Raw genomic sequence first — 25,699 nt, forward strand, 5'->3', positions numbered from 1 at the left:
TAAACCAGATGTATACAAAATATTAAAAGGACTTAAGTGGAAAATAAAAGGCCATAAGTAGAAGGAAATTATGAAAGAAAAATTGATAGGTAAAAGCAAACATATAGTAAAGGTAATAGATCAATCATTATCAAGCTAATAGGAGATTTAAAAGTAGTAAATTCAACTATATCTACAATAATTAGGGGACACTCAATAAGATGATGTGAAATACATAAATCTTGTGGGAGAGGGCAGAGAAAAATTGCAGTGCTTTTAGAATGTGTTTAAAGTTGGGAATCCCTGGGTGGCTCAGCAGTTTTGGCGCCTGCCTTTGGCCCAGGGTGTGATCCTGGAATCCCGGGATCGAGTCCCACATCGGGCTCCCTGTGTGGAGCCTCCTTCTCTCCCTCTGCCTGTGTCTCTGCCTCTCTCTCTCCTCTGTGTCTTTCATGAATAAATAAATAAAATCTTAAAAAAAAGAGAGAGAGAGAATGTGTTCAAAGTTAAATGACCATCAACTTAAAATAGACTGCTATACACATCGGGTGTTATATATAAACCTCATGGTAACCACAACCAAAAATCTAAAACAGATGCATAAAAATAAAAAGAAATCCAGGCATAACACTAGAGAAAGTCAACCAATCACAAGGGAAGAGAGCAAAAGGAGAAAAGGAAAAGAAAATTACAAAAACAGCCAGAAACCAATTAACAAAATGATAACAAATACCTATCAATACTTACTTTAAGCTGTCTCCTCCAGCCATCCAAGATGCTGAAAGGAAAGAAGGCTAAAGAAAGAAGATGGCCTCAGCCCCTGCTGTTGTGAAGAAGCAGGAGGCCAAGAAGGTAATCAATCCTCTGTTTAAGAAAAGGCCCAAGAAAAATCCTCTGTTTATTCTGGCATCAGATAGGACAACCAACCCAAAAGACCTCACCCACTTTGTCAAATGGCTCTACTACAACCAGCTGCAGTGGCAAAGGGCTATTCTCTATTAACATCTAAAAATACCTCCTGCCCACCATGAGCTGGTAGGATTTACTCCAGTGTTGCAAAATTGTTCAATATCCACAAAGCAATCATAATATGCCACATTAACAAAATAGGGTTTCCATAGCATAGTTGTTATTACATTCGCCTAACCACATTAACAAAACAGAAAGAGAAAATCAAATAGTCATCTCAATAGGTACAAAAAGCATTTGACAAAATTCAACTTCCATTCATGATAAAAACTCTGAATAAAGTGGGTATGGAAGGAATATACTTCAACATAATAAAGGCCGTATATGACAAGCCTGCAGATTATATCATATTCAATGATGAAAAACTGAAATCTTTTCCTCTAAAAGCAGGAACAAGTAAAGGATGCACACTTGCACCACTTTTATTCAACATAGTACTAGAAATCCTGACCACAGCAATCAGACAACTAAAAGAAATAAAAGGCATCCAAATTGGTAACAAAGAAATAAAAATTTCCCTCTTTGTAGATGACATGATATTCTAACAGAGAACCCCAAAGACTCTACTAAAAAACTGCCAGAAATAATAAATGAATTCAGTAAAGTCACAGCATACAAAATCAATGTACAGAAATCTGTTGCATTTTTTTAATCTGTTGCATTTCTATACACCAACAATGGAGCACAGAAGAAATTAAGAAAACAATCCCACCTACAACTGCATCCCGAATAAGGTACCTAGGAATAAACCTAACTGAAGAAGTGAAAGATCTGTATTTGAAAACTATAAAACACTGATGAAAGAAATTGAAGACAACACAAAGAAATAGAAAGACATACCATGCTCATAGATTGGAAGAACAAATATTCGTTAAAATACACTTCCGAAAATAATGTATACATTTGATGCAATACCGGTCAAAATACCACCAGCATTTTTCACAGAACTAGAACAATGCCAAAATTTGTATGAAGCCAAAAAGGCCCCAAATATGCAAAGCAATCTTGAAAAAGAAAGGCAAAGGTGGAGGCATCACAATTCCAGGCTTCAAGTTACATTACAAAGCTGTAATAATCAAAACAGTTCGGTACTGGCACAAGAATATAGATCAATGGAATAGAATAAAAAATCCAGAAATAAACCCCCAATTATATGGTCAATTAATCTTTGACAATGCAAGAAAGAATATACAATGGGAAAAAGAATGTATCTTCAACAAATGGTGTTGGGAAATCTGGACAGCAACTTGCGAAACTGAACCACTTTCTTACACCATACACAAAAATAAATTCAAAATGGATTAAAGACCTAACTGTGAGACCTGAAACCATAAAAATCCTAGAAAAGAACATAGGTAGTAACCTCTTTGACATCAGCCCATGGCAAAATCTTTCTAGGTATGTCTCCTAAGACAAGGGAAACAAAAGAAAAATGAATTATTGGGACTACATCAAAATAAAAAGCTTCTGCAGAATGAAGGAAATAATCAACAAAACTAAAAGGCAGCCTACTGAGGGACACCTAGATGGCTCAGTTGGTTGAGCCTCCAGCTCTTGATGCTGGCTTAGTCATGATCTTGGGGTTTGGGGATCAGCCCTATACCAGGCTCCATGCTCAGCAGGGAATCTGTTTCTTTCACACCCTCTCCTCCTCTCCCTCTGCCCCTCCTCCCTCCTCTCTCTCTCTCTCTCTAAATATATATATATATATATATATATATATATATATATATATATATATATACACAATTATTTTTTATATATATTTTTATTTATTCATGAGAGACACAGAGCAAGAGAGAGAGGCAGAGACACAGGCAGAGGGAGAAGCAGACCCCATGCAGGGAGCCCGATGTGGGACTCGATCCCAGGTCTCCAGGATCATGCCCCAGGCTGCAGGTGGCACTAAACTGCTGCACCACCGGGGCTGCCTTTTTTTAAAGGCAACCTAATGAATTGGAGAAGATATTTGCAAATGACATAGGTGATAAAGGGTTAATATCCAAAATATATAGAGAACTTACACAACTCAACACCAAAAAACAAATAATCCAATTTAAAAATGGGCAGAAGACATGAACAGACATTTCTCCAAAGACAGAGATGACCCGCAGACACATGAAAAGATGCCCAACATCTCTCATCATCAGGGAGGTGCAAATCAATACTACGAAGAGATATCACCTCACACCTGTCAGATTGGCTAAAATCAACAACAAAAGAAACGGGTATGCGTGAGGATGTAGAGAAAAAGGAACCCTATGCTATACATCTGAAGCTAATATAGTATTGTATATCATATATTGTATATAATATATATATACATTGTATATATTATATAATATATAATGTATATATATATACATTGTATATAATATATATACTATATATAGTATATACTATATATAGAGTATAATATATATTGTATAATATATATTATATATAGTATATATGTATACTATATTATATATAGTATATCAACTATACTTCAATTTTGAGATAAATAGGTACAATTTAAAAAGATTAGGCAAGCATAAACAGAAAGCTTATATAATTATATTAAGGCAAGAAAAATGTGAAGACAAAGCCCATCAGTAGGAATAGGGCCATTACATGATCATAAAAAGTTCAGTTAAACGGACGACCTAACTAAAATATATGTGTGAGTAATAAAATATCCACAAAATAAAGCTAAAATTGATGAAATGCTAAGTCATTTTGAAACTGCCATCACACTGGGATATTTCAACACCTCTTTCAATTATTGACAGGTAAACAAAACGTTGGCAAAACATAGGTTTGAACACTGCAGTCAAGCTCGACCTCAAGGTCATACATTGAATTATCAACCAACAGTAGGAGGATCCACATTATTCTCAAGCACACTAAGAACATTTACAAAAATTGATCATGTACAAGACCACAGAATCTCAATAAACTTCAAAAAACAAGACCACAGGGGATCCCTGGGTGGCTCAGTGGTTTAGTGCCTGCCTTCGGCCCAGGGCGTGGTCCTGGAGACCCGGGATCGAATCCCACATCAGTCTCCCTGCATGGAGCCTGCTTCTTCCTCTGCTTGTGTCTCTGCCTCTCTCTTTCTCTCTCTCTGTCTCTCCTGAATAAATAAATAAAATCTTTAAAAACAAAAACAAAACAAAAACAAGACCACATTCTCTGAGCACATCACAATTAAATTACATGATAATAACAAGAAGACAAAAGTTATTTGCTGATGGCTTAAAGTGTAGAGTAGTGGTTAAAAGCAAATATTCTGGGGCATGGATTTAAATCCTGCTCTGACTTATGAGGCACATGATATTAGCCAAATTTTTTGACTCCATGTGTCTCACTACATGCAGGATGAGGTTAATAATTGTATCTTCTTGTTGTCATCATTAATGTCGTTCAGCAGAAAATTTCAGCATTCCACCTTTCAGATACATAGTAAGTAGGATTGCACTTCCTAGCAACCTTATGTTTGGGTAGATTCATATGACTAGTTCTGGCCAACTAGTGAGTGAATTGTGATTGGAGATGATGTGCCCTACTTCTCAGCTAGATCACTTAATCACCTGTTTGAGACCTTCCAGAGCCATATTTTCCCTCTGTTATAACAACCAGCAGTATTTAAGATAGAGATCAAGCTATGACAGAGCAGGCGCTAAGTGACTAAAATTAGCAGTGGCCCTATCTCCTCACTCACCCACCAGATAATGAAGGTGCTGCAGTCAGTATGAGGGAGAAAATAAATTGTTCATTTAGGCACAGAGCATGGTTACCACAGCTGATATACCTATCACCTGATATAATCCACTTATATACCTATCCCAGCTGATACAGAAGTTGGATCAGAAGTGGAATGCCACTAAATACCAAAAACCTAAAATATGTGGTGTTGGACTAGGGGCCAGCAGCTGTGTCAGGATAAAAGGATGGTTATTCATGTTATGAAGAAGTGAAGCTTTAGTCACCTGATAACTTGGAGGGTAGGTAATGTGCCAGTTAACTTGGGACCTTAGGAGAAGTTGAAAAAAAGAGTGTTAGTAATATATATTGGCAGCTTTGTTTCCATTTGATCATATGCTCCAAGAAACAGGTGGGTTCAGAAAAGAATTGGACAAGGATTTCAGCCAGGAAATAACTATAATGGGCCGTGATATCTTAGCCTGGTAAGGAAGGAGGGGAGAACTTGGGGACAGGAAGCACGGAGTTGAAGGAGGGGTAAAAAATGATGGATCAGAGTGTTGGGGGCTCTCATGGGGTTGAATGATTTACCATTCCTAAGGGCAGTGAGGTGGACAAATAAGTGGGAAGGAAGGAGGTTTGGGTGAGAGAAAATTAGACTCACAGGAGGAGATGAGGAAGACATGGTTCTCTCCATAAAAATAACTCTTGGTTTCTTCCTCAGTTCTTCTTGTCCAGCGTTTCTGGAAGTCATCCTTTGTGGCAGAGATAGGACACTCCACCACATACATACGGCATATAACTAGAATTTCTTTTTTTTATCCACAAACAACATCTTTAATAAGATGTAAATTCCTTAACCAAATGAAATGCAGAACAACAGGAATAGGGAAGCGAGGCACTTATTCTAGCCTAAGCAGAGAAGGGATGGATCGACCAAAGAGGAGACAGGGAAAACTATCTGCAGGACATGTCTGAGCTAAGTCTTAAAGTATGAGGAAAGAGTATGTCAAATAGGTGATGTGGAGAAGAAAGTAGACTGTAGGAAGCAGTAATTATGAGCAAGGCTGGTAAGTTTGAAACACAAGATGATACAAGCAACTCAGAATTGCTAAAACATAATGTTCAGAGTGATATGAAACAAGATCAAAGTAGTCAAAAGTTGGCCTTTGGAGAGCTTTGAAGGCCAGCCTGTTTTAGTCCTTCAGGCTACTGAAACAAAATGACACAGACGGGGCAGTTTATAGACAACCGAATCCTGTTTGTCCCACTGCAGGAGTCTGGAAGTCTGAGATCCGGGTGTCCACATGGTTGGGTTCTGGTAAAGGTCCTCTTCCAGCTTGCAGAATGGCAGCTTCTTGCTGTGCCCTCACATGGCAGACGGGGAAGAGATCTTTTGGGCATTTCTTTTATAAGACACTAATGCCATTCGACAGGGCTCTGCCCTCATGACCTAATCACTTCCTAAGTTGGTTCTGTGCCCCAACTCCACCAAGCGAAAACAGGGGTTGTTTTCCATAACACCACTAATTCTTCAACACCAGCTGGCTGTCCTACGATTCCACTCAATTCTGACATTCTTTATCTGGAGAGAGCCTCAGATCCCACAGGCAGAGGGCTCAGAAACACAAGATACCCGCCCTCCCAACTTAGATGACAACAAGAAGTTTGGGTTGTTACCTGTGCTTCTGACTGGCTATAAATTAGAGGATCCCCAGAATTTCTAGGTGATGTTTTCAAGGCACAGGACCTCCAGGCAGAGGCTTGGCTGGAAGCAGTAGGTGGAAAGTATCTAATGGACAGATGGGAGGCTTGATGGCCACCAGGGAATAGAAATGGCAAGCATGAGAAGTACAAAGAAAAAGGCAAAGGCAATATTTTGGAAAGAAATCTATCGTCGTTTTTGCTCATAAGACAGAAAAGCCCATTCACAACAATTTATGTATTGAGAACTCCTAGATCCTGGCTCCTGATCAACTAGGAGTGTGCAGTCTCTCACGTCTGATCATTGGTGATCACAAAGGCTTCACGCAGCAGACATGGGGTGGGGTTGGGGGCAGGTGCCTCCCCATGCCAGACTGGGTGCACAGCCTGCACACTGCACTCTCTGAAGGCCTCACCCGCCGCACCCTCCCAGGTAGATTTACATTTCTACCCGACAGGGTAGACCTCTGTTTCCAGGTCTCCTTATCTGAGGCCTTAGAGTCTTCCCCAGGCATCTCTGCCACCTGCAGGAGGCAGCCAGGGAACATGAGGACGCTTTTTCTCTCTCTGACTCAGAACTCAAAACTTCACTCCTCACCTTTCCCCTCATCCCTCCCATCGCCCACCTCAAGGTCCACAAAATTGCTGAAGCCTTTTGTTCCAGGTGCTGGAAACAGCAAGATGACCCCCAGCCCCCACCCCCACGGACCTCTCAGTCCCCTGACCTCAGACAGGGCCATTCCACGGAGGGAAATGAAACAGGGGGAGTTGGCACATTCTCTAGTTTTAGCCTCTTGCTTATTCCATGACAGTAATTATAGACTTCACTTGGACACCTGAGCTCAGCTCTCTCCCAGCTCAGTTGGATTCCTGACAGTATGATCTGCATGCAGCTCTCAGGGGCCAAATGGACAGGAACATTAATAACTTTGTTTTCAGGCACAGACTTCAACCCTCCTCCTCTTTGGAATCTTGGGGAATATCCTGTGCTGTCAGAGGCCCCGAGTACCAGCAGGCACCAAAGAAAAGCTCAGCTATTGTGTTCCAGTTATTCAAAATACTGCACTAAATCAATTATCAGAGTGGTACGGAAGTGGGGCGACAGGGTGGCTCAGTCAGTTGGGCATCTGCCTTCAGCTCAGGTTGTGATCTTGGGGTCCTGGGATCGAGCCCCGCATCGGGCTGTCTGTTCAGTGGGAAGTCTGCTTCTCCCTGTCCCTTTCCTTCTGTGCTCTTTTGCTCTATCTCAAATAATAAAATAAAAAATATTAAAAAAAGAATGGTATGGAAGTTTAAATAGTAGGTGTCAGTCCTGGATGCACAATAGAATCACCTGCAGGACTGACAAACATGGAGACCCAGTGTTTCCGTAGAGCACCTGATTTTAATTTCACTAACTTAAAGAAGCAACACAATCCTGCTTTCCCACCGTTTTTTTTTTTTTTAAGGATTTTATTTGTTTATTTGAGAGAGAGCACGAGCAAGGAGGGGGACAGAGAGAGAAGTAGACTCCCCACTGAGCAGGGAGCCCAACATGGGGCTCCATCCCAGGACCCTGGGATCATGACCTGAGCTGAAGGCAGATGCTCAATCACTGAGCCACCCAGGTGCCCTCTCTCTCTCTCTCTCTCTCTCTCTCTCTGTTTATTTGAGAGAGAGAGAGTGGAGGAAGGGGAAGAGGGAAAGAATCTTCAAGCAGACTCACCAACAAGCATGGAGCCCCAGGCAGGGCTCCATTTCACAGCCCATGAAATCATGACCTGAACTGAAACCAAGAGTCAGATGCTCAACTGACTGAGCCACCCAGGCGCCCTGCTCTCCCACGTTCTAAATAAACCATGTTGGAGGATTCATATCACTTTCCTGAGGCTTAGTTTCCTTACCTTTCATATGGGGGTGATAATACTTGCCTCTCAAAGGGTGGTTAGTTCAATAATGTGTCTGGAAGCATAGTAAATGTGCATAGCAAGTGCTAGCCCAACCACAAGCTAAATCAAGAGCTTTCAGAAGAGGGATTTCCTGTGAGCCCAAAGGCCTGGAAGACTACTTGGAAGAGTCGGATTTGCCTCCTTAAGAAGGAGTGTTGACATGTGGGTGGGTGGAGAGGCGAAGGGGCCAGACTAAGACATCAGCAACCAGGGCCCCTGCCCCAGGCTCTGTACTTTACAGGGCTTTGCTCTGGCTTGCATCTCTTCTCTCTGCACCTTGCCCCCTAGGGCAAGGAGTCCAAAGGCAATAAGTGCCATGCATCCCAGGAGCCCATGTCCCCATCTTCTAGAACATGCATCAAGCACCAGAAACCAGCCTGAGCAGCCTGGGCCTACTCCTATTGTTTTTCCCTGGTCCAGTCCTCCTGAGAGTGGACCACACTTCGTTTGTAACTCTAGCCTCATGGGGTGCCTTAAAGGAGGCTGTTTACTGAAGGGCATGGGGACAGATCTTGGACTTGAAGGCTAGGAAGCTACAGACATGTGTATGAGGCCTTTCAGGGTGTGGGGTAGGCCAGGGGTAGAAAGAGGAAGGGACAGGCCACAGGCCAGGGGCTTTCGTGTGTTCTCTTGCTCCAGACCATACAGATGTTAAAAGTAGCTTCAATACCAGTGTCCATTTTACAGGGTTTCATTTCAGTATTTTTCTGGTATGTTTGTTCTTATTATTAAATTTAAAATAACATTTTGGGGCACCTGGGTGGCTCAAGTCAGTTAACTGTCTCCCTTTGGCTCCTGGGATCCAGCCCCACATTTGGCTCCCTGCTCAACAGAGAGCCTGCTTCTCCCTCCCCTCTGTTGCTCCCCCCCTTGTGTTCTCTCTCTCTCTCTCTCTCAATAAATAAAATCTTTTTAAAAATAAATTTAAAATATCTTTCAAAACCAAATAATGCTTAGCTCTCTGCCTGAGACCTCATAAGTACTTGAAAAATATGAGTGAAGCAGAATCCAAACATACGCACTGCAGCTCAGATGTGCATCTTGTTGCGTAGCAGGATTGCAGCTAGGAAGGAGACTGCCAATTTAAAGGAAGTTGGTTTCTTCCAGTTTTGAGTAAAGGTCCAGTCTCTCGGGTATTTTCCCTCCCTAGCCTTCCTCCCTTCATCTCAGGAGACATCTGGGCAGGAGGAGGCTGACAGACATTATGGTGATGATGAGGATAGGTGAGACTGGATCTGTGTGTTCTCCGCATCCCCAGCTTCTGCTGACTTGCTTTGGCGTGGAATTCATCACTCCTATCTCTGAATACCAGTCTCTTCCATCCCTGCACCTGCTGCAGAGGTGGCTGCCGCTGGCCATGTGCTGACACTCAGGCCAGGCTCCAGTGTGGCTTTTGCTGGGCTGCTGATTCTCTGAAAATCAGTAGCAATTTCTTTTTTTTTTTTTTAAGATTTTATTTATTTATTCATGAGAGACACACACACACACAGAGAAAGGCAGAGACATAGGCAGAGGGAGGAGCAGGCTTCACGCAGGGAGCCTAATGTGGGACTTGATCCTAGGACCCCAGGATCATGCCCTGGGCCAAAGGCAGGCACTAAACCACTGAGCCACCCAGGCGTCCCTCAGTAGCAATTTCCATCCACCTTTTAGCTTGAACATCAGGCCGCTCTGAAAGCTCTGCTAAGTTCTCTCCAGGTCTTTATGCTAATTCTTAATTCTCAGCTACCTTGTCATCTTATATTGACAAGAGAGGAAAAGTAGGAGAGACAACACGCAGAGCTCGGTCCAGTTATTTTCACGGTGCATATTGGTTTCCTCAGTCAATTCTCACAAGCCAGTAAGCCGAAGGTTCCTGTCCCACCCTTGTGTTATGGGCTGAACAGTGTTGCCCCAAAGGCAAGTGTTAAAGATCTAACCCTCGGTGTGACTTCACTTAGAGATGGGGCCTTTAAGAGGTAATTAAGGTTAAATGAGGTCATAAAGGTGAGGCCTTAATTTCATAGGACTGGTGTCCTTGTAAGAAGAGAAAGAGCTACCAAAGGTAGCTCTCCCTCTGCCCTCCCCACCTCCCACACCAAACACACAGAGAAAAGGCCATCAACAAGCAAAGGAGAGGAGCTTCACTAGAAACCAATCCTGCTGGCACCTTGACCTTGGACTGTCTGCCAGCCACCGGAACTGTGAGAAAATATCTATTGCTTAAGCAACCCAGACTGTACTTTGTGACGAAGGCCTAAGTGATCTAAGACCCCTAGAGATCACAATTGAATACCTTCTAGGAACCCAAGCATGCTTGGCTCTGAGCGTCCTGGGTGCCCAGTGTCACTGCAGCTGACTTCCTGGGCCTCGCTGCCCAACTGGAGTTCCAGTCCCATACTTTTACCTGCCTTTAATTCTCCAAACCAAGTTCCAGCTTCCTTCCTTTATTCCCTTAGCTCTTAGTCCCATATTTCTCTTGATACTTACAGTGTTCTTCCATTGGCCTGGAAACCCATCTGCAACTCAGACATTCTTTAAGGAGGTTATTTGTGTCCCATTTCTCCTCTGATATTCCCACTCCAAGCAGCTTCAGACATGGACTATAAATTGTCCCTGTGTGTATATGGGAGGGCTCATGCCAAGGAAAGAGGCTGAGTTTTCCCTGTAAGGAGAAACCAAGTGCTCCTTTTTGAGGCTGAGCTGACTCTGAGGGACTGGATCCTGTCATATCATGGAAGTTTCCTGGGAGTCCATCCCCAGCTCGGGGATTCATCCTGGCATCAAGTTAATAAGCCTAGGATTGGAGAAAGGGTTTTGGAGTCAGATTCCTATGGGTTTGATTTCTGGCTGCAAGCCCTACTAGAGAATCTTAAGCAAGTCATGTCATCTCTCTGAACCGCAGTTTTCTCATCTGTTAAAGGGAAATAACGATCCTTGCTTTGTAGAGTTGTAATGAAGAGTTCACATTCTTTTTTGAAATGATTGGTTTGGGTTTTTGTAGGCATTTATTCCATTCCCCCTATTCTCCGAGTCCAACTGGCCAACAAATCTGAACGGTAGTTCACACCCTGCAGTATAGCATTGGTGTGCATGTGGTGGGGGAGGAGGGGAAGAGTGGAGGGATGGATGTCTTTTAAAAAATCTGACTTATCCTATTTTGTTCAGGAAATATCCTCTCAGAAAATGCAGACTAACTGCAATCTCTGCCCCCAGCACATCTTTAGGAAGGCAGAACCATTCTCCAAAGAATGCATTAGTGAGCAATCATTCCCAGACTATCAATGACCTCGGCAATGTTTTTTTGTTTTGTTTTGAATGTATGAGTGAATGAATAAATAAAATCTCTTTTTAAAGGTCTGGTCTGGGAACATTCCCAGCTTCCCTGGGACTATTTACTCTCCCAGTCCCTTTGGGCTGGTTTAGGGAGCCAGAATGGAACGCAATGAGCCCAGCAACTCAAGGTCTGCAGGAAATGCCCTTCAGAAACAGATACTTTCTGAAGTCATTTTTCTGGCTGTTTCTCAGACAAGACACTTGGTGATACCATTTCGGGTATGTCACGCCTTGCAATGGGAACGCTTTGCAAAGTAGACCCACATCGTACCCCCTTGCCTGGTTGTGTTATTTTGAAGTCAAAGGAGAGCACAGAGAGGTGGAAGAAAGCACACAGGGAAACTACAGAACTCTGTTCTTTGTGTGTCTACATGTGGGGACCTGCAGCCTGTCCAGTGTGGGCCATGTAGGTGAGAGGTATGATCCCACTGGTATAGAGGAAATAGCAGTAGATTTAGAGCCCAAAAGATTGGGATTCAAATTCTATCTCCCAACTGGTTATGCAAACTTGGGCAACCAGTTTACCTTCAGCAGCCCTTGTTGCTTTACAACAAAAGGGAAATGGTTAACAAAGCCATCCCAGCGGGGGGTGCTGAGTAAGTCTTAGAGAAGACAAAGGGGCTTAGTTGAAAAGTACTAAACACACGTAGTGTACTAGAACTCTGGCTTAGAGTCAGACAGATTGGATGTGTTACACTATACCATCATCCATCAATATCCAGCGCCATTCCCTGGAGTCCAGCTTGGTCATGCGACTTAAGTCAACGTAAACCGAAACGGTCCTTGGGTCCCAAGGCGGACTTTACAGGCCCATCAGCGGTTCCCCAGCTCTTTCCCCCCCTTGCCCCCGTGATGAGAAAGCGCGCGTGAGAAGGAGCCCGGGGACATCAGGGTCCGAAGTGATGAGTAAAGCACAACGCTCAGGCTGTTCCTTGATGGGTTCCTATTAGCAGCTCTTACTTTAGCTCTTGAGGGATTTGAAGATGCGGAGATGTAGGGACTGATGGTTATTGCGGCAAAACTGTCTGGCCTCACTGATGCACTGTTTCTTTGTGCCATTTAATGCACAAGAGAAAAACAACACATAAAGCACAAACGGACAGGCGCACGGCCGCAGACACGGGGCCACCGGGCGCGGCCCGGCCCGGCCCGGCCCGGCCCGGCCCGGCAGGGGGCGCAGGCGCAGCCCGCGCTGGGGGCTACTTGCCGCCGCCCCTGGGCAGGGGCCGGTAGACGCCGACCACCACGGCGTGGTCCCTCTCGTACGGCTCCAGGGTGAGCTGCTCTTGGGGCTTCAGGTTCTCCTGCTGCAGCTTCCTCACCTCGGAGGCGAACACCGCCTCGGCGGACGCAGTCGAGTCGATGCAGTTGGCCTTGATGGAGATGAGGAAGTGGCCGCCGTTGCGCAGGAAGGTGTGGGCGTTCAGGGCCACGATGCGGGACTGGTCGGGCTGCGCCACGTCGGCGAAGAGCACGTCCACCATCCCGATGAGCATGCGGTACTTGAGCGGGTGCCGGGCGTCCTCGAGGACCGGGATGATGTTGGTTCGCTTCTTGGCCACGTTGACCAGGTCGCGGCCGGCCCGGTGCGAGAACTCGACCGCGTAGACCAGGCCGTCGGGGCCGATGATGTCGGAGACGTGGGACACCGTGGTCCCCGAGGCGGCGCCCAGGTACAGCACCTTGGCCTTGGGCTTGATGTGGATCTGGTCGACGCCGCCCAGGATGGCGGCCGCCAGCTTGGAGCGGAAGGGGTTCCAGGCGCGGTACTCCTGCCTGACGCCGCCCTCCGTCACCGTGAGCCGCCGCTCGCCGTACACCGACTGGCCCGGCACCAGGTTCAGCGTCACCAGCGCGTCCTCCGCGCCGCGGTAGATGAACACGCCCTCGTGCCTGTGCGGCTCCACCGACACGCCCGCGGCGCCCTTCCTGCGGCGGCTCTTGCTCCTCGCCGCGCCGCCGCGCCGCTGCCCGCCCCCGCCGCGCCCCCGGCCCCGGACGCCCGAGACACGGGGCCGCGCCCCGGAGCCGCCCTTGCCCGCGTGGCCGCCCTCGCCGCCGCCGCCGCCGCCGCCGCCCCGCCCCCCGCCCCAGCCGCCGCGGCCCCCCGCCCCCGCCCCCGCCCCCGCCCCGCGCGAGCTGCGCGCGGACTTCATGGCGCGCCCCGGGCACCCGGCTCCCGGGCGGCAGCTGTCGCGGGCGGCGGTCCCGCGTGGGCCAGCGACCGGCGGCGGCGGGCGCGGCCGGGCCCCTGCAGCACACCCGCGGCGGCGGCGGCGGCGGCGGAGCAGCTCGACCGCGGGCCCCCGCCCCGAGCCGCCCTGGGACGCGGCGGCCGGCGTGCTGACGTCACAGCCGCCGCCGCCGCGACCCCGCGGCTCCCGGAACCCCCCCCCCCCCCCCCGGCGCGCGCGGCCCCCTCCCCTCCCTCCCTCCCCCTCCTCATCGCCGCCGCCGCACCCGCCCGGCGCGCCCAGGAGGAAGCGGCCCCGCTGCCGCAGGCGACGGATCGAGCCCCGCGCCAGGGCTCGCAGCTGTGCGGCCTCGGGGAGCTTCCCTGACCCTCTGAAATCCCGGGTTGCCGTGGGCAAGCTCGGCGAGTTGGGCCTCGACCCCCCGTCTGCACACACTTACCCCAGCCACGGCACAGGATCATTTCTCGGGGCTTTTCTTCTTCTTTTTTTGTAATGTATTTCTTTTGTTCTTTTTATGGAGGGAGATTTGCATACAATAAATCGCACCCATTTTTGTGTGTTTTAAGCAAATATATTGCCTCTTAGAGCTTTTGCCACTTGTGCAAGAGTGACTCTCGCACCCTTATACAAGGTTGATGAGGATGCAAGTTGGTGCGCATATTCTTTTTCTAAAGATTTTATTTATTTACTCAGGAGAGACACAGAGAGAAGCAGAGACACAGGCAGAGGGAGAAGCAGGCTCCATGCAGGGAGCCCGACGTGGGACTCGATCCCAGGACACCAGGATCAGGCCCTGGGCCGAAGGCAGGCGCCCAACCGCTGAGCCACCGAGGGATCCCCTGGTGCGCATATTCTGACAAGCCACTTAGGCCATATACCTAGACTCAGTCTACTTTGAAAATGTTATCCTAAAGGGATGATCCCAGCGATTACCAAAGATGGTAACTACAACTTTTAGAGCGGGGTGGTGACGGCAGTAGTGACCATGATCACTGTTGTCAGGGAAGTGGCAGAGGTGAGACAAAGTAGACCGATCCAAGGGAAATATTTCAAAGATAGAAGTCACAGGGCTTTCTGATGGACTGGATGTAGGAAGTCAGAAAGAGGAAAATTCCAAGCCAGAGATTGCCAAAGTACAGTGCCTCCCTTTAAAAAAGAGAGAGAGAGAGAGAGAGAGAGACTTATTTGTTTCAGAGAAAAAGAGCATGAGCACATGAGCGGGGATTGGGGGGTGGGCAGAGGGAGAGGCAGAAGCAGACTCCCTGTTGAGCAGGGAGTCCAATGCGGGGCTCAACTGCAGGACTCCAGGATCATGACCTGAGCTGAAGGCAGACACTTAACCAACTGAGCCACCCCAGGCACCCCTGTGCCTCCCCTTTTTGGTTAATAGTCTACAAGCTGCAGCTGGTTGCTCTGTTTAGCTCTGCTCTCTTCTATTAATTGTGCTAAATGCCAGAATTTGTTCTGGGAATATGCAACTGCAAAAAAATGTTGATTCTTCAGTGTGAATGGATACACATAGGCCTGAGCCCTAAATCCTGTAACAAACCTCAGCAGAAGCCAAAATCTCGTGTTTACTCCTTAATTCTAGTCTATGTCTCAAAAACCCTGCTCTTTCAGTCTTCGGCATCTTTTTGAGCATTAAAAATAGGGGGCATCTGGGTGACTCAGTCGGTTAAGCATCTGCCTTCCGCATCGGGCTCCCTGCTTGGTGGGGAGTCTGCTTCTCCCTCCCCCCATTCGTTTTTTTTTTTTCTCTCTCTCTCTCTGAAAAAAATAAAATCTTTAAAAACAAAACCAAAAAACACTGGTTAGCGCAAAAGGACAGAAAAACAGGCATAACGTGGAGGCTTGAGCATTCAGCACCTCGGACAGCGACACCACCAGGGACCATTTTTAGCTACTGTGACTGGCTTGGGACCCTCCTAAGACTGGGGGAAGGTGGTGTATGTAGCTGGAATAAGCAACCTTCCCACCTCCCTATTAGTAGAACTAAGTGCCTCCTCCAGAGAAAGACAAAACATACCTGAAGATCAGGGCAGATGTTAAGCAGAGTGTACTGAATGCGCACACACCAAACTTTTATTTCATCCTGGACCAGAACTCTTCCTGTATCAAATTCATGGACAGTGACACCAGGTCTGGTTTTCTCAGAGAGCTCCTTAATGGGGGCCATAAGTTTATGTCCTGGAATGTGGACAAATTGTCAAAGAGTGCAAAGTACAGTTCTTGAGGTGGATGATTGTTATAAAACAAACGCTTTTCTTAGATGTTTTTGCTCTCATTGCAAATTGAAGAGTGAACTACGCTTGGTGTCTTGGTTTGGATTTCTCCCAAATCAGACCCTGTAGCGGTTGATTTTATGGACCAACTTCACCGGACCGTGGAGTGCCTGCATGTTTGGTCAAACTTATCCTGATGTTTTTGTGAAGGTGTTTCAGGATGAAATTAACATTTAAACAAGTAGACTACATAAAGCACTCTGCCCTCCATAATGTGGTTGGACCTTATTCAATCCATTGGAAACTTAAATAGAGCAAAAGGCTTACCTTTCCCAGAGTAAGAATTCTCCTGCCTGATAGCCTTTGAACTGGCACATTGACTGACTCTTCCTGGTTCTGTAGCAGCCTGCCTGCCTTCAGACTTAAACTGCAACATTGGCTCTGTAGATTTTGAACTCACCAGTCTATAATTGTGTGAACCATTTCCTTGGAATCTCTCTTTCTATATATATAGATGTGGATGTAGATATAGGTACAGATATAGATCAATCTATTTATCCCGTTGGTTCTGTTTATCTGGAGGACAGACCCTGAGACAAGAACGTGGGTCCAGTTGGTTTTTTGAGAAGTGATCCCAGGAAGCACATCTAGGGGATAAGCAATGAGACAGGAAGACAGAAAAACTAAGATTGGGTACATTAATTAGCAGATTACCACAGTGGGGGGCTCAAATGTCTTGAGCACATTCTGTGAAACTGTGTGGAGGGCATCTCAGAATTTTTCTATCACAGGCTGGAAGGCTAGGGCACTAGTTCACCATTCTCCTTCTCTATTGTTGGGAGTTGTTTCTGGGCCATTAACTCTCCTGCCCTTCGAGTTGCTCCAGTGTGTGGCTCAGCAAACTCCTCTGATGCTGCAGAGAGCCACTAAGCAGAGAGGCAGGCCCTTGGGGTAGGGAGCTGCTATCATGGTGGAAATTGTTTACCACAACTGCAGAGCTGGGCCTAGCGGATATTGGGTAAGGCACTAACAGTGCCTGCTTCAATTGGCTACTGTATATCATATACAACCAGAACAGGAAAGAAAGTCACACTATAAATGTACTAACACTACCTGTAATACGAGTATTCAACCTAGCAGTACAAAACTCTCCTCAGTATTTTTCACTCTAGTGCACAGTTTCATGGAGGTCTTCAGTTGTATTTGAATAGTTTATTACTCTTTTGCTTTTGTGCAATGAACTTTCTCCATTATGCCTCCATACCATAGAAGAGGATCCATATCTAACAAGAGATGCACCCAACTTTTACCTAAGATAGTTTAGATAATTCTGTACAACATTCCAGGTGTAAGCCTTTGAGGGCACACCTAGAGACACATTCCAACCTTTGTCTTACCACTTTCTGCAATGCTGTTATTAACATTTCTTTACCACAATACAAGCAAGTATCTCCCAGGTCCCTGTTCCTAGCCTGTTTTAAATGGACTTAAGTGGCCTTTCTAGTGTACTTACCGTTCATTTCAGAACTGACATACTCAAGAGTGTCATGCATTTTCATGTAATTTATTAAATGGAATCCACTAGGAGGGGTGTCCAGTGATTTCAAACATTCAACCTAATGAGCAACATCTTCATGAATTTATTTATTTATTTATTTATTTTATTAAAGATTTTTATTTATTATCTTCATGAATTTAGAGTTGTTCTTTGGGAGTAATTGCTGTCAACTGGCAACAGCAGTGGGCTACCAGCAGTGCCCATATCCCAGGTATTGCTGGTCCACTCTGCTCAGCAGATTTCATACCAGGGCTTGAGGCAGCCTCTACTACACTCTAGCAATGACAATTTCTCCAGATATCTTCTCCTCCACCCCCTTCCCCCATCACTTTCTTCACATTACTGCTGTCACTTTCAACAATATGCTAATGGTTCCAGAAGCACCTTCCCTTATGTATGCAAGCCTTGGCAGCTTCCTTTAGGCCTTTTCCCACTGCCTCATTGCTGGTGACAGCCTCAGAACTGCTAAAAACTAAGTTTTCAAATCTTGCTTTTCACCAGAGGCATCCTTACCCAGAACAGGGTTTGATGACCCCAGAGAACTTTTCTGTCTCCTGGCTTTGGTTCCTACCTGGCAAAGCCATTATTTTATAGCCTGTCTATTGAGATGCTATAGCCTGAGAGGACCCATCAGCCTATGACTTTCAATCTAGTTGAACATGCTCTGCCTATCCTGTACATGACCCCCAGAATGCTACCAAGGCAAAGACTCATGCCAAGTACTGGCATCTTAAGATGTCAAAAAATTCTTCCACTAAAACTTTTGGCTGGAGCCACTGATAACATTGAAATCTGTGTCATTCCCAAAGGTTCATGAGAAGTAGGTCCTATCTACTCAAGATGTTTCCTAAAGTAATAATTTATCATTATGATCAGACATTTCTTTCTGACAGAGAATAAGAACAACTATAGCCACTTAAACTTGTGTTTACAGTTGACTTGTTATTCCATAAGATATGCCCTATAGTAATGTTTGTAATTATATCTGTGACTGGGCCGTAGAGTTCATATGGAATAGACCAATCCTACTTAGAGACTTAAAAAGATACATGAGCAAGTTTTTTTTTTTTTCCATGAGCAACTTTTTTGCTCTATTTCTCTCATACACTAATTCTAGAAAACTGCCTAACAAATGACTAGCCATGACTTAGGTAAAACAAGCTGGAAGGCTGTGTAACCTCATTCCCAGTCTCATTAGAATTTAAATAGCCATGCATGAAGTGGCTTCCCCAACCTGGTTTCTAAAAACCATGGTTCACTTCCAAAGGTGACTCCAGGGATTTGCATCTCCATCCCCAGTGACAGCCATAGCTGTATTTGATCAAGACGCTCACATTGTCATCACTGGGGAAGAGTGCAGAGCACTCACATTCCTTTTTCTGTGGTTTGGCCTAGGGTTTGATATAGTCATTTCTACTCACAACCCATTGGCTGGAACTAGTTTCTAACTGGGAGGCAGCTGGGAAACATGAGTGAGATAATCAGTGAACAATAAATGTTTTTGCCATAAGTATCTATTGCATAGTGCTAGGCTGGCACACGTTGATCAGTGTACCTAACACAAACAACACAAATGAAATTTCCTGTTCAATGTGCATATATTTAAATTTACTAATCAAGGCAAAATATACTTTTTTGCGAATACATGACTAAAACCTAGACTCAATCAAATCCCAGCTATGTATCTAACATATTTTGTTAAATAAAGTAGAAAAAAGAGAACTGTCTCTCTTTTCCTAGTCTCCATGCCTTAGAGAATAGCTCAAGTTCCTCAGTTGGGATTCCATTAATATTTGACTCTTTTTTGGGGTGCCTCAGCAGCTGAATGTCTGCCTTCAGCTCAGGGCGTGATCCTGGGTCCTAGGATCAGGTCCCACATCCGGCTCCCTACATGGGGCCTGCTTCTCCTTCTGCCTCTGTCTCTACCTCTCTCTGTGGGTCTCTCATGAATAAATAAATAAAATCTTTAAAAAATATATTTGGCTCTTCCCTTACTGAGTGGGTACTTTATGTTTAGGGTGGCTCAGACTCTCCCTTTATTGCCCTCTGCAAAATTATTGACTGGGACTCAGTTAATGCTTAGAAAGCTTTGATGGGTGTTATTAGTTAGGGTTCTCCAGAGAAACAAAAATTTATTTTCTCACAGCTCTGGAAGCTAGAAGTCCAAGCTTAGAATGTCATCATGGTCAGTTTCTGGTGAAAGCTCTCTCTTTCTGGTCTGTGGAAGGCTGCCTTCTCACTGTGTCCTCACTTGATGGGGAGAGAGAGAGAGAGAAAGAGGGAGGGAGAGAGAGACAAGCTCTGGTGCCTCTTCCTTATAAGGACATTAATCCTGTTAGTGTCATACCCTATGACCTCGATTAACTTTATTTACTTCCTTATTCCAAATACAGACATTGAGAATTAGGGCTTCAACATATGAATTGGGGGGGGGGGGGGGACACAATTCAGTCTAGAAATAATGAGCTACTTTACCAAAGATCTTCTTTCTATAAGAAACAGAAATCATTAGTAATTCCTCTTTTTTACAGAATAGGAAATTGAGATTCAGAGGTTAGTTGGCTGTCCACAAATCCTACAATCTACAAATCCCTACCAACAAATTATCTAAAATCCTTACAAAAACACAGTAGGTCTAATTGAGCTTTTGTCAGTTCATAGAACTTTACCTTCCGCAAGCATTGTCTATACTTAACATCATGAAACTGTTGGCCAGTTGGAAATGCATAGCACCAAACAACAAAATAAAGCAATTTTTTTTTTTACCCCATGTACTTTCACAAACCTCAATAAAATTTCTATGACTTAACTGAATATTATTTAACTAATTTCCTAGGACCATTAATGCTGGGCACTTGAGCTAATACTGGCCAAGAAGGAAAGTCAAAGACTGACAGGAAAAAATAATAAAAAATTAGATAAAATTCCATCATGCCCTAGTTTAAATTCTCTTAGTATTAATTGTTCAATGGAGGAAAAAAAAAAATCAAGGCTGCCAGATGACTCACCATTTATCCCAATATATTAAGAATAATTTCTCTATTACCTCATTTGTACCATTAGTTTGCTCTGCTTTCTAAGAATTTGATAGCCAGTAGTGAAACCACAAATATCACCATAAAAATTAAAAACAGCATATTTAAATTTCAGTTGCTCTCATGGCTCCTCTTTGACACTAGTGAACTCTACATAACCTGTTCTTGACACTAGTGAACTCTACATAACCACATTCTTGCCCATATGGATTCCCTCATCTCACTAAGAATTTTTTATTTTGTCAGTGGGGCCAAATCAGAGCCTGACAGAAAACTTTTTCTTAAATAACCCCATGGTTCCTTGTTAACCCTAAGTAATTCTGACTGCAGTTTAGCTTCATTTGTAACTTCATTTTGGCTTCTCTGCTCTTTAAGAATTTCTAGGCAAAAGGAGAAAAATCAAGGCTTCCAGAAATAAATAATCAGAATAAAATTGACCCCTCCTGTACTACTGACCCCTTGATGATTCCAGTTTGCCTTTGGAAGTTCTCCCAGGTGTCAGAGGCCATTTTAAAGGAAAAAAGTTAATTAAAAAAGTAAATTTTTATTTTTCCCCTTCTTTACTGAGATACAACTGACATATAACATTGTATAAGTTTAAGGTATACAATATGATGATTTGATGTATGTGCCACGAAATGATTACCACAAAAAGGTTAGTTTATACATCTGTCACTTCACATAGTTACAATTTTTGTATATGTAGTGAAAACTTTTAATACCTACTCCCTTAGCAACTTTCAAACATACAGTATTGTTAACTGTAATCACCATGCTATACATTACATCCTCAGAACTTACTCATCTTATAGCTGGAAGATGGTACCCTCTGACCACCTTCACCCATTTCCTCCACCCCCTGGAAACCACCAATCTCTTCTCTGTTTCTATGAGTTTGGTTTTTTTAGATTCCACATAGTGAATCCACATAGATTTCACCTAATTGAGATCATTTAGCATTTGTTCTTTTCTGACTTATTTCATCTAGCATAATGACCTCAAGTTTCACCCATATTATCATAAATAACAGGATTTCCTTCTTTTTTATGACTGAATAATTTTATATTATATATATATATATATATATATATATTTCTTTATCCATTCACCCATCAATGGACATTTAGGTTTTTTCTGTATCTTGGCTATTGTAAACAGTGCTGTAATGAAAATGGGGTTACAGATCTGAAACAGTAATTTCATTTCCTTCAGATATACATCCAGAAGTAGATTGCTAGATTATATAGTAGTCCTATTTTAATTTTTTGAGGAATCTCCATACTATTTCCCATAGTGACTACACCAATTTACATTCCCACTAACAGTTAACAAGTTGTTTCCTTTTCTCCACATCTCCACCAACACTTATTTCTTGTCTTTTTGGTAATAGTCACTCTAACAAGTGTGAGGTATTAATTATCTCATTTAGGCTTTGATTTGCATTTTCCTGATAATTAGTGATGTGATAGCCATCTGTATATTTTATTTGGAAAATGTCTGTTCAGATTCTTTTAAAATTGGATTACTGTTTGCTTAGACTTTGTATTTGTTTTTGCTATTGAGGTATATGAGTTACTTATGCATTTTGGATATTAACTCGTTTTCAGATATGTGGTTTGCAGATATTTTCTCCCATTCCATAGACTTCCTTTTCATTTTGTTGACCGTTTGTTTCTTTACTGTACACAAGCTTTCTAGTTTGACATAGTCCCACTTGTTTATTTCTGCATTGGTTGCTTGTACTTTTGGTGTCATATCTAAAAAATCATTGCCAAGACCAATCAATGTCAAGGAGCTTTACCCTGGGCAGCCTGGGTGGCTCAGCGGTTTAGCGCCACCTTCAGCCTGGTTTGTGATCCTGGAAACTCAGGATCGAGTCCCACATCAGGCTCCCTATGGGGAGCCTGCTTCTCCCTCTCCCTGTTTCTCTGCCTCTCTCTTTCATGCTCTGTGTCTCTCATGAATAAATATACAATATTTGAAAAGAGGAGCTTTCCCTCTATATTTTCTAGGAATTTATGGTTCCAGATCTTAGATTTAAGTCTTTAACCCGTTTCTAGTTAATTTTTGTGAGTGGTACAAGATGGAAACCAATTTCATTTTTCATGCGAATATCCAGTTTTCTCAATATCATTTATTGAAGAAATACACTTTTCCCCATTGAATATTCTTGGCTCCCTTTTTAAAAAAAATATTTTATTTATTTATTCATGAGAGACACAGAGAGAGAGAAAGAGAGAGAGAAAGAGAGGCAGAGACACAGACAGAGGAGAAGCAGGCTCCATTTGGGAAGCCTGATGTGGGACTCGATCCCGGGACTTCAGGATCACATCTGGGCTGAAGGCAGGCGCCAAACCACTGAGCCACCCAGGGATCCCCTCTTGGCTCCTTTGTTAAAGATAATTTTTTAAAAAATTTATTTATGATAGGCACACAGAGAGAGAGAGGCAGAGAGATACAGGCAGAGGGAGAAGCAGGCTCCATGCACCGGGAGCCCAACGTGGGATTCGATCCCAGGTCTCCAGGATCGCGCCCCAGGCCAAAGGCAGGCGCTAAACCGCTGCACCACCCAGGGATCCCATCCTTTGTTAAAGATAAAAAATTTAATGGTTAAAACACAGGTCTGTTAAAATGCAATTATTCTGCATCCACAAAGTACCATAACTGAACTCTTTTATTCAGTTCCCTTGGTCACAATATGACATTCTTTTGGCCAAAAATATTCAAGTTCTCCAAATATGGTATTTTAAAAAACTATCACCTTCAATATACTCTTTATTCATTCTGGAAAGGCTTAGACCTTTTCACTGAAATACCTGCACTGTCTTCAATGACTCAGAAACTCAGATTCCTGGGGTCCTCAGCTTCCAGGCTCTGCATATCTTGGTGTGCTACTCAGGGCTCTGCGCTCAGCAAACAAAGGGCAGCTGGTATCCCTCTTAGTCCACCAGATGCAGGGTCATGAAAACAGATGACCTTGAAGCCACAGGGATAGGTGATACTTCTGGTATGGGTGCAAAGGTAGCCCTGAAATCTGGATAGACTAGAAGGAAAAGAAAGGAATCTGAAAAGTAGTAGAAGAAAAAGAGGAGAGAAAGAAAAAGTGAGAAGGAAAAACGTACACGTCAAGGCAAATGGATGTGGGTCCCAGTCCTGGGTTGTTGAATTGTTTTCTGTGTCTTCAATGGAATAATCAGGTTGTTGTAAGGATTATAGAGTCTTTCTTCTTCTTTTTTTTTAAAGATTTTATTTATTTATTTATTTATTTATTTATTTATTTATTTATTTATTTATTTATTCATAGAGACAGAGAGAGAGAGAGAGAGGCAGAGACACAGGCAGAGGGAGAAGCAGGCTCCACACAGGGAGCCTGACATTGGACTCGATCCCGGGTCTCCAGGATCACACCCTGGGCTGCAGGCAGCACCAAACCACTGTACCACCGGGGCTGCCCAGGATTATAGAGTCTTAGGATAAGTGTTCAAATGAATAGTTCTTACCAAAGCTATTAAGCCAGAGCAGGTACAGAGGGGCTTATGATGTTGGCAGAGTTCCTTTGCTGCTAGATATTGGCACATCTTTGTTTAACTATGCTTGAAATCTCTTAAGCAAATAAGTATTTACTAAGCAAAATCATAGGAAGAAAGAATTTCTTCCTTTCCTATCTAATCCATACTCTTATTTCAGTCTCCTTAATTGGTGCCTCAGGCTTCTTACGATTTTTGCATTTAGTCAGGCAAACTTAGTGACAGGCAACTGAACATCAGCCTAAAGGAACTGAAAGGATCATTTTTCCAAGGGAAAGGGGAAAGACTCTTGACAAAGATAAAGACTTAATTTGACCAAGTCTCACTGATTCAGCCCTGATCCTAGAGTTCCTCAGAGAAGAAACTCTTTGAGTTGCTAATTTGTCAGGCATTATACATTATTCCCCTAAATGTTTTTATTTATTTATTTATTGTTAATAATCCCCACACCCAACATGGGGCTAGAATCCATGACCCTGAGATCAAGAGTCACATACTCTTCTGACTGAGCCAGCCAGGTGCCCCTATAAATTATTTTTCTGACATATGTTTCTAAAACATTCCTAAGGGAAGAAAAGTTCCATCTATGTTTCTGTACTGAGCTAAATATTTCATCTCCTATATCCTCACAGGAACATTAGGGAGAAGGTATTATTACTTCCATTGAACAGACTGGGAAGCTAATGGTTGAAGAGAGGAAATAACTGTCCCAAGCCAAGGTATACACAACTTGTAAGTGGTAACTAACATTTGTTGAGTGTCTGCTCAGAGCCATCTCAATTATTATTACTGGTAATAGTAGCAACAGCAGTATCATTTTTGAACATATTAATCATAGGTATATACATAAATTATTAGCTATTATATGTAATATATAATTCTGTAATTCAGTCTAGTTGGAAAAAGTAAATAAGAATACACACAGGGGCACCTGGGTGGCTCAGTGGTTGAGCGTCTGCCTTCAGCTCAGGTTCTGATCCTGGGGTCCTGGGATCAAGTCCCACATCAGGCTCCCTGTAGGGAGCCTGCTTCTCCCTCTGCCTGTGTCTCTGCTTCTCTCTCTCTCTGTGTGTGTCTCTCATAAATAAACAAACAAATAAATAAATAAAATTTTAAAAAAAAAGAATACACACACGTGTGTGTGTGTGTATGTACTAATTTATCCTTCTCAGCTAGACACACAAAGAAATTAATTAACATGTCCAGAGTCACAAAGCTAATAACCGGTAGAACCAAGGGTTAAAATCATATCCAACGTTCCACATTCCATCCTTAACTGTAATACTACATGGCCACATCCCCACTGTATTAATCTACTTGAACTTCCATAACAAACTACCACAGACAGAGTGACTTAAAAAACAGAAATTTCTTCTTTCATCATTCTAGAGACTGAAAAGTCCAAGACTGAGATCCCAGAAGAGTTGAGTGCTGGTAAGAACTCTATCCTTGGCTTATTAGGCAGCTCCTTCTTATTGTGTCTTCATAAGGCCTTTCTTCTGTGCATATGCAAGGGGGGAGAAAGAGACATAGACATATCTCTGTTGTCTCTCCCCCCACCCTTTTTTTTTTTTTTTAAGATT

General features: G+C 43.8%; 1 protein-coding gene across 1 annotated transcript; it reads right to left on the minus strand.

Moving 5' to 3' along the window:
• Nucleotides 1-10,893: 10,893 nt before the first annotated feature.
• On the minus strand, nucleotides 10,894-13,820 carry FBLL1 (fibrillarin like 1). Its single transcript, XM_072756637.1, has one exon. It carries the CDS (start codon nucleotides 13,733-13,735, stop codon nucleotides 12,779-12,781), a length of 957 nt encoding a protein of 318 aa, XP_072612738.1. The 5' UTR covers nucleotides 13,736-13,820; the 3' UTR covers nucleotides 10,894-12,778.
• Between the last annotated feature and the right edge of the window lie 11,879 nt (nucleotides 13,821-25,699).

The sequence above is a fragment of the Vulpes vulpes genome, chromosome 4 (assembly GCF_048418805.1).
Source record: "Vulpes vulpes isolate BD-2025 chromosome 4, VulVul3, whole genome shotgun sequence".
Taxonomy (NCBI): Eukaryota; Metazoa; Chordata; class Mammalia; order Carnivora; family Canidae; genus Vulpes; species Vulpes vulpes.

Bases quoted from the DNA above. Each gene is read 5' to 3' on its own strand.
- FBLL1 (XM_072756637.1), bottom strand. From the start codon at position 13,735: ATGAAGTCCGCGCGCAGCTCGCGCGGGGCGGGGGCGGGGGCGGGGGCG.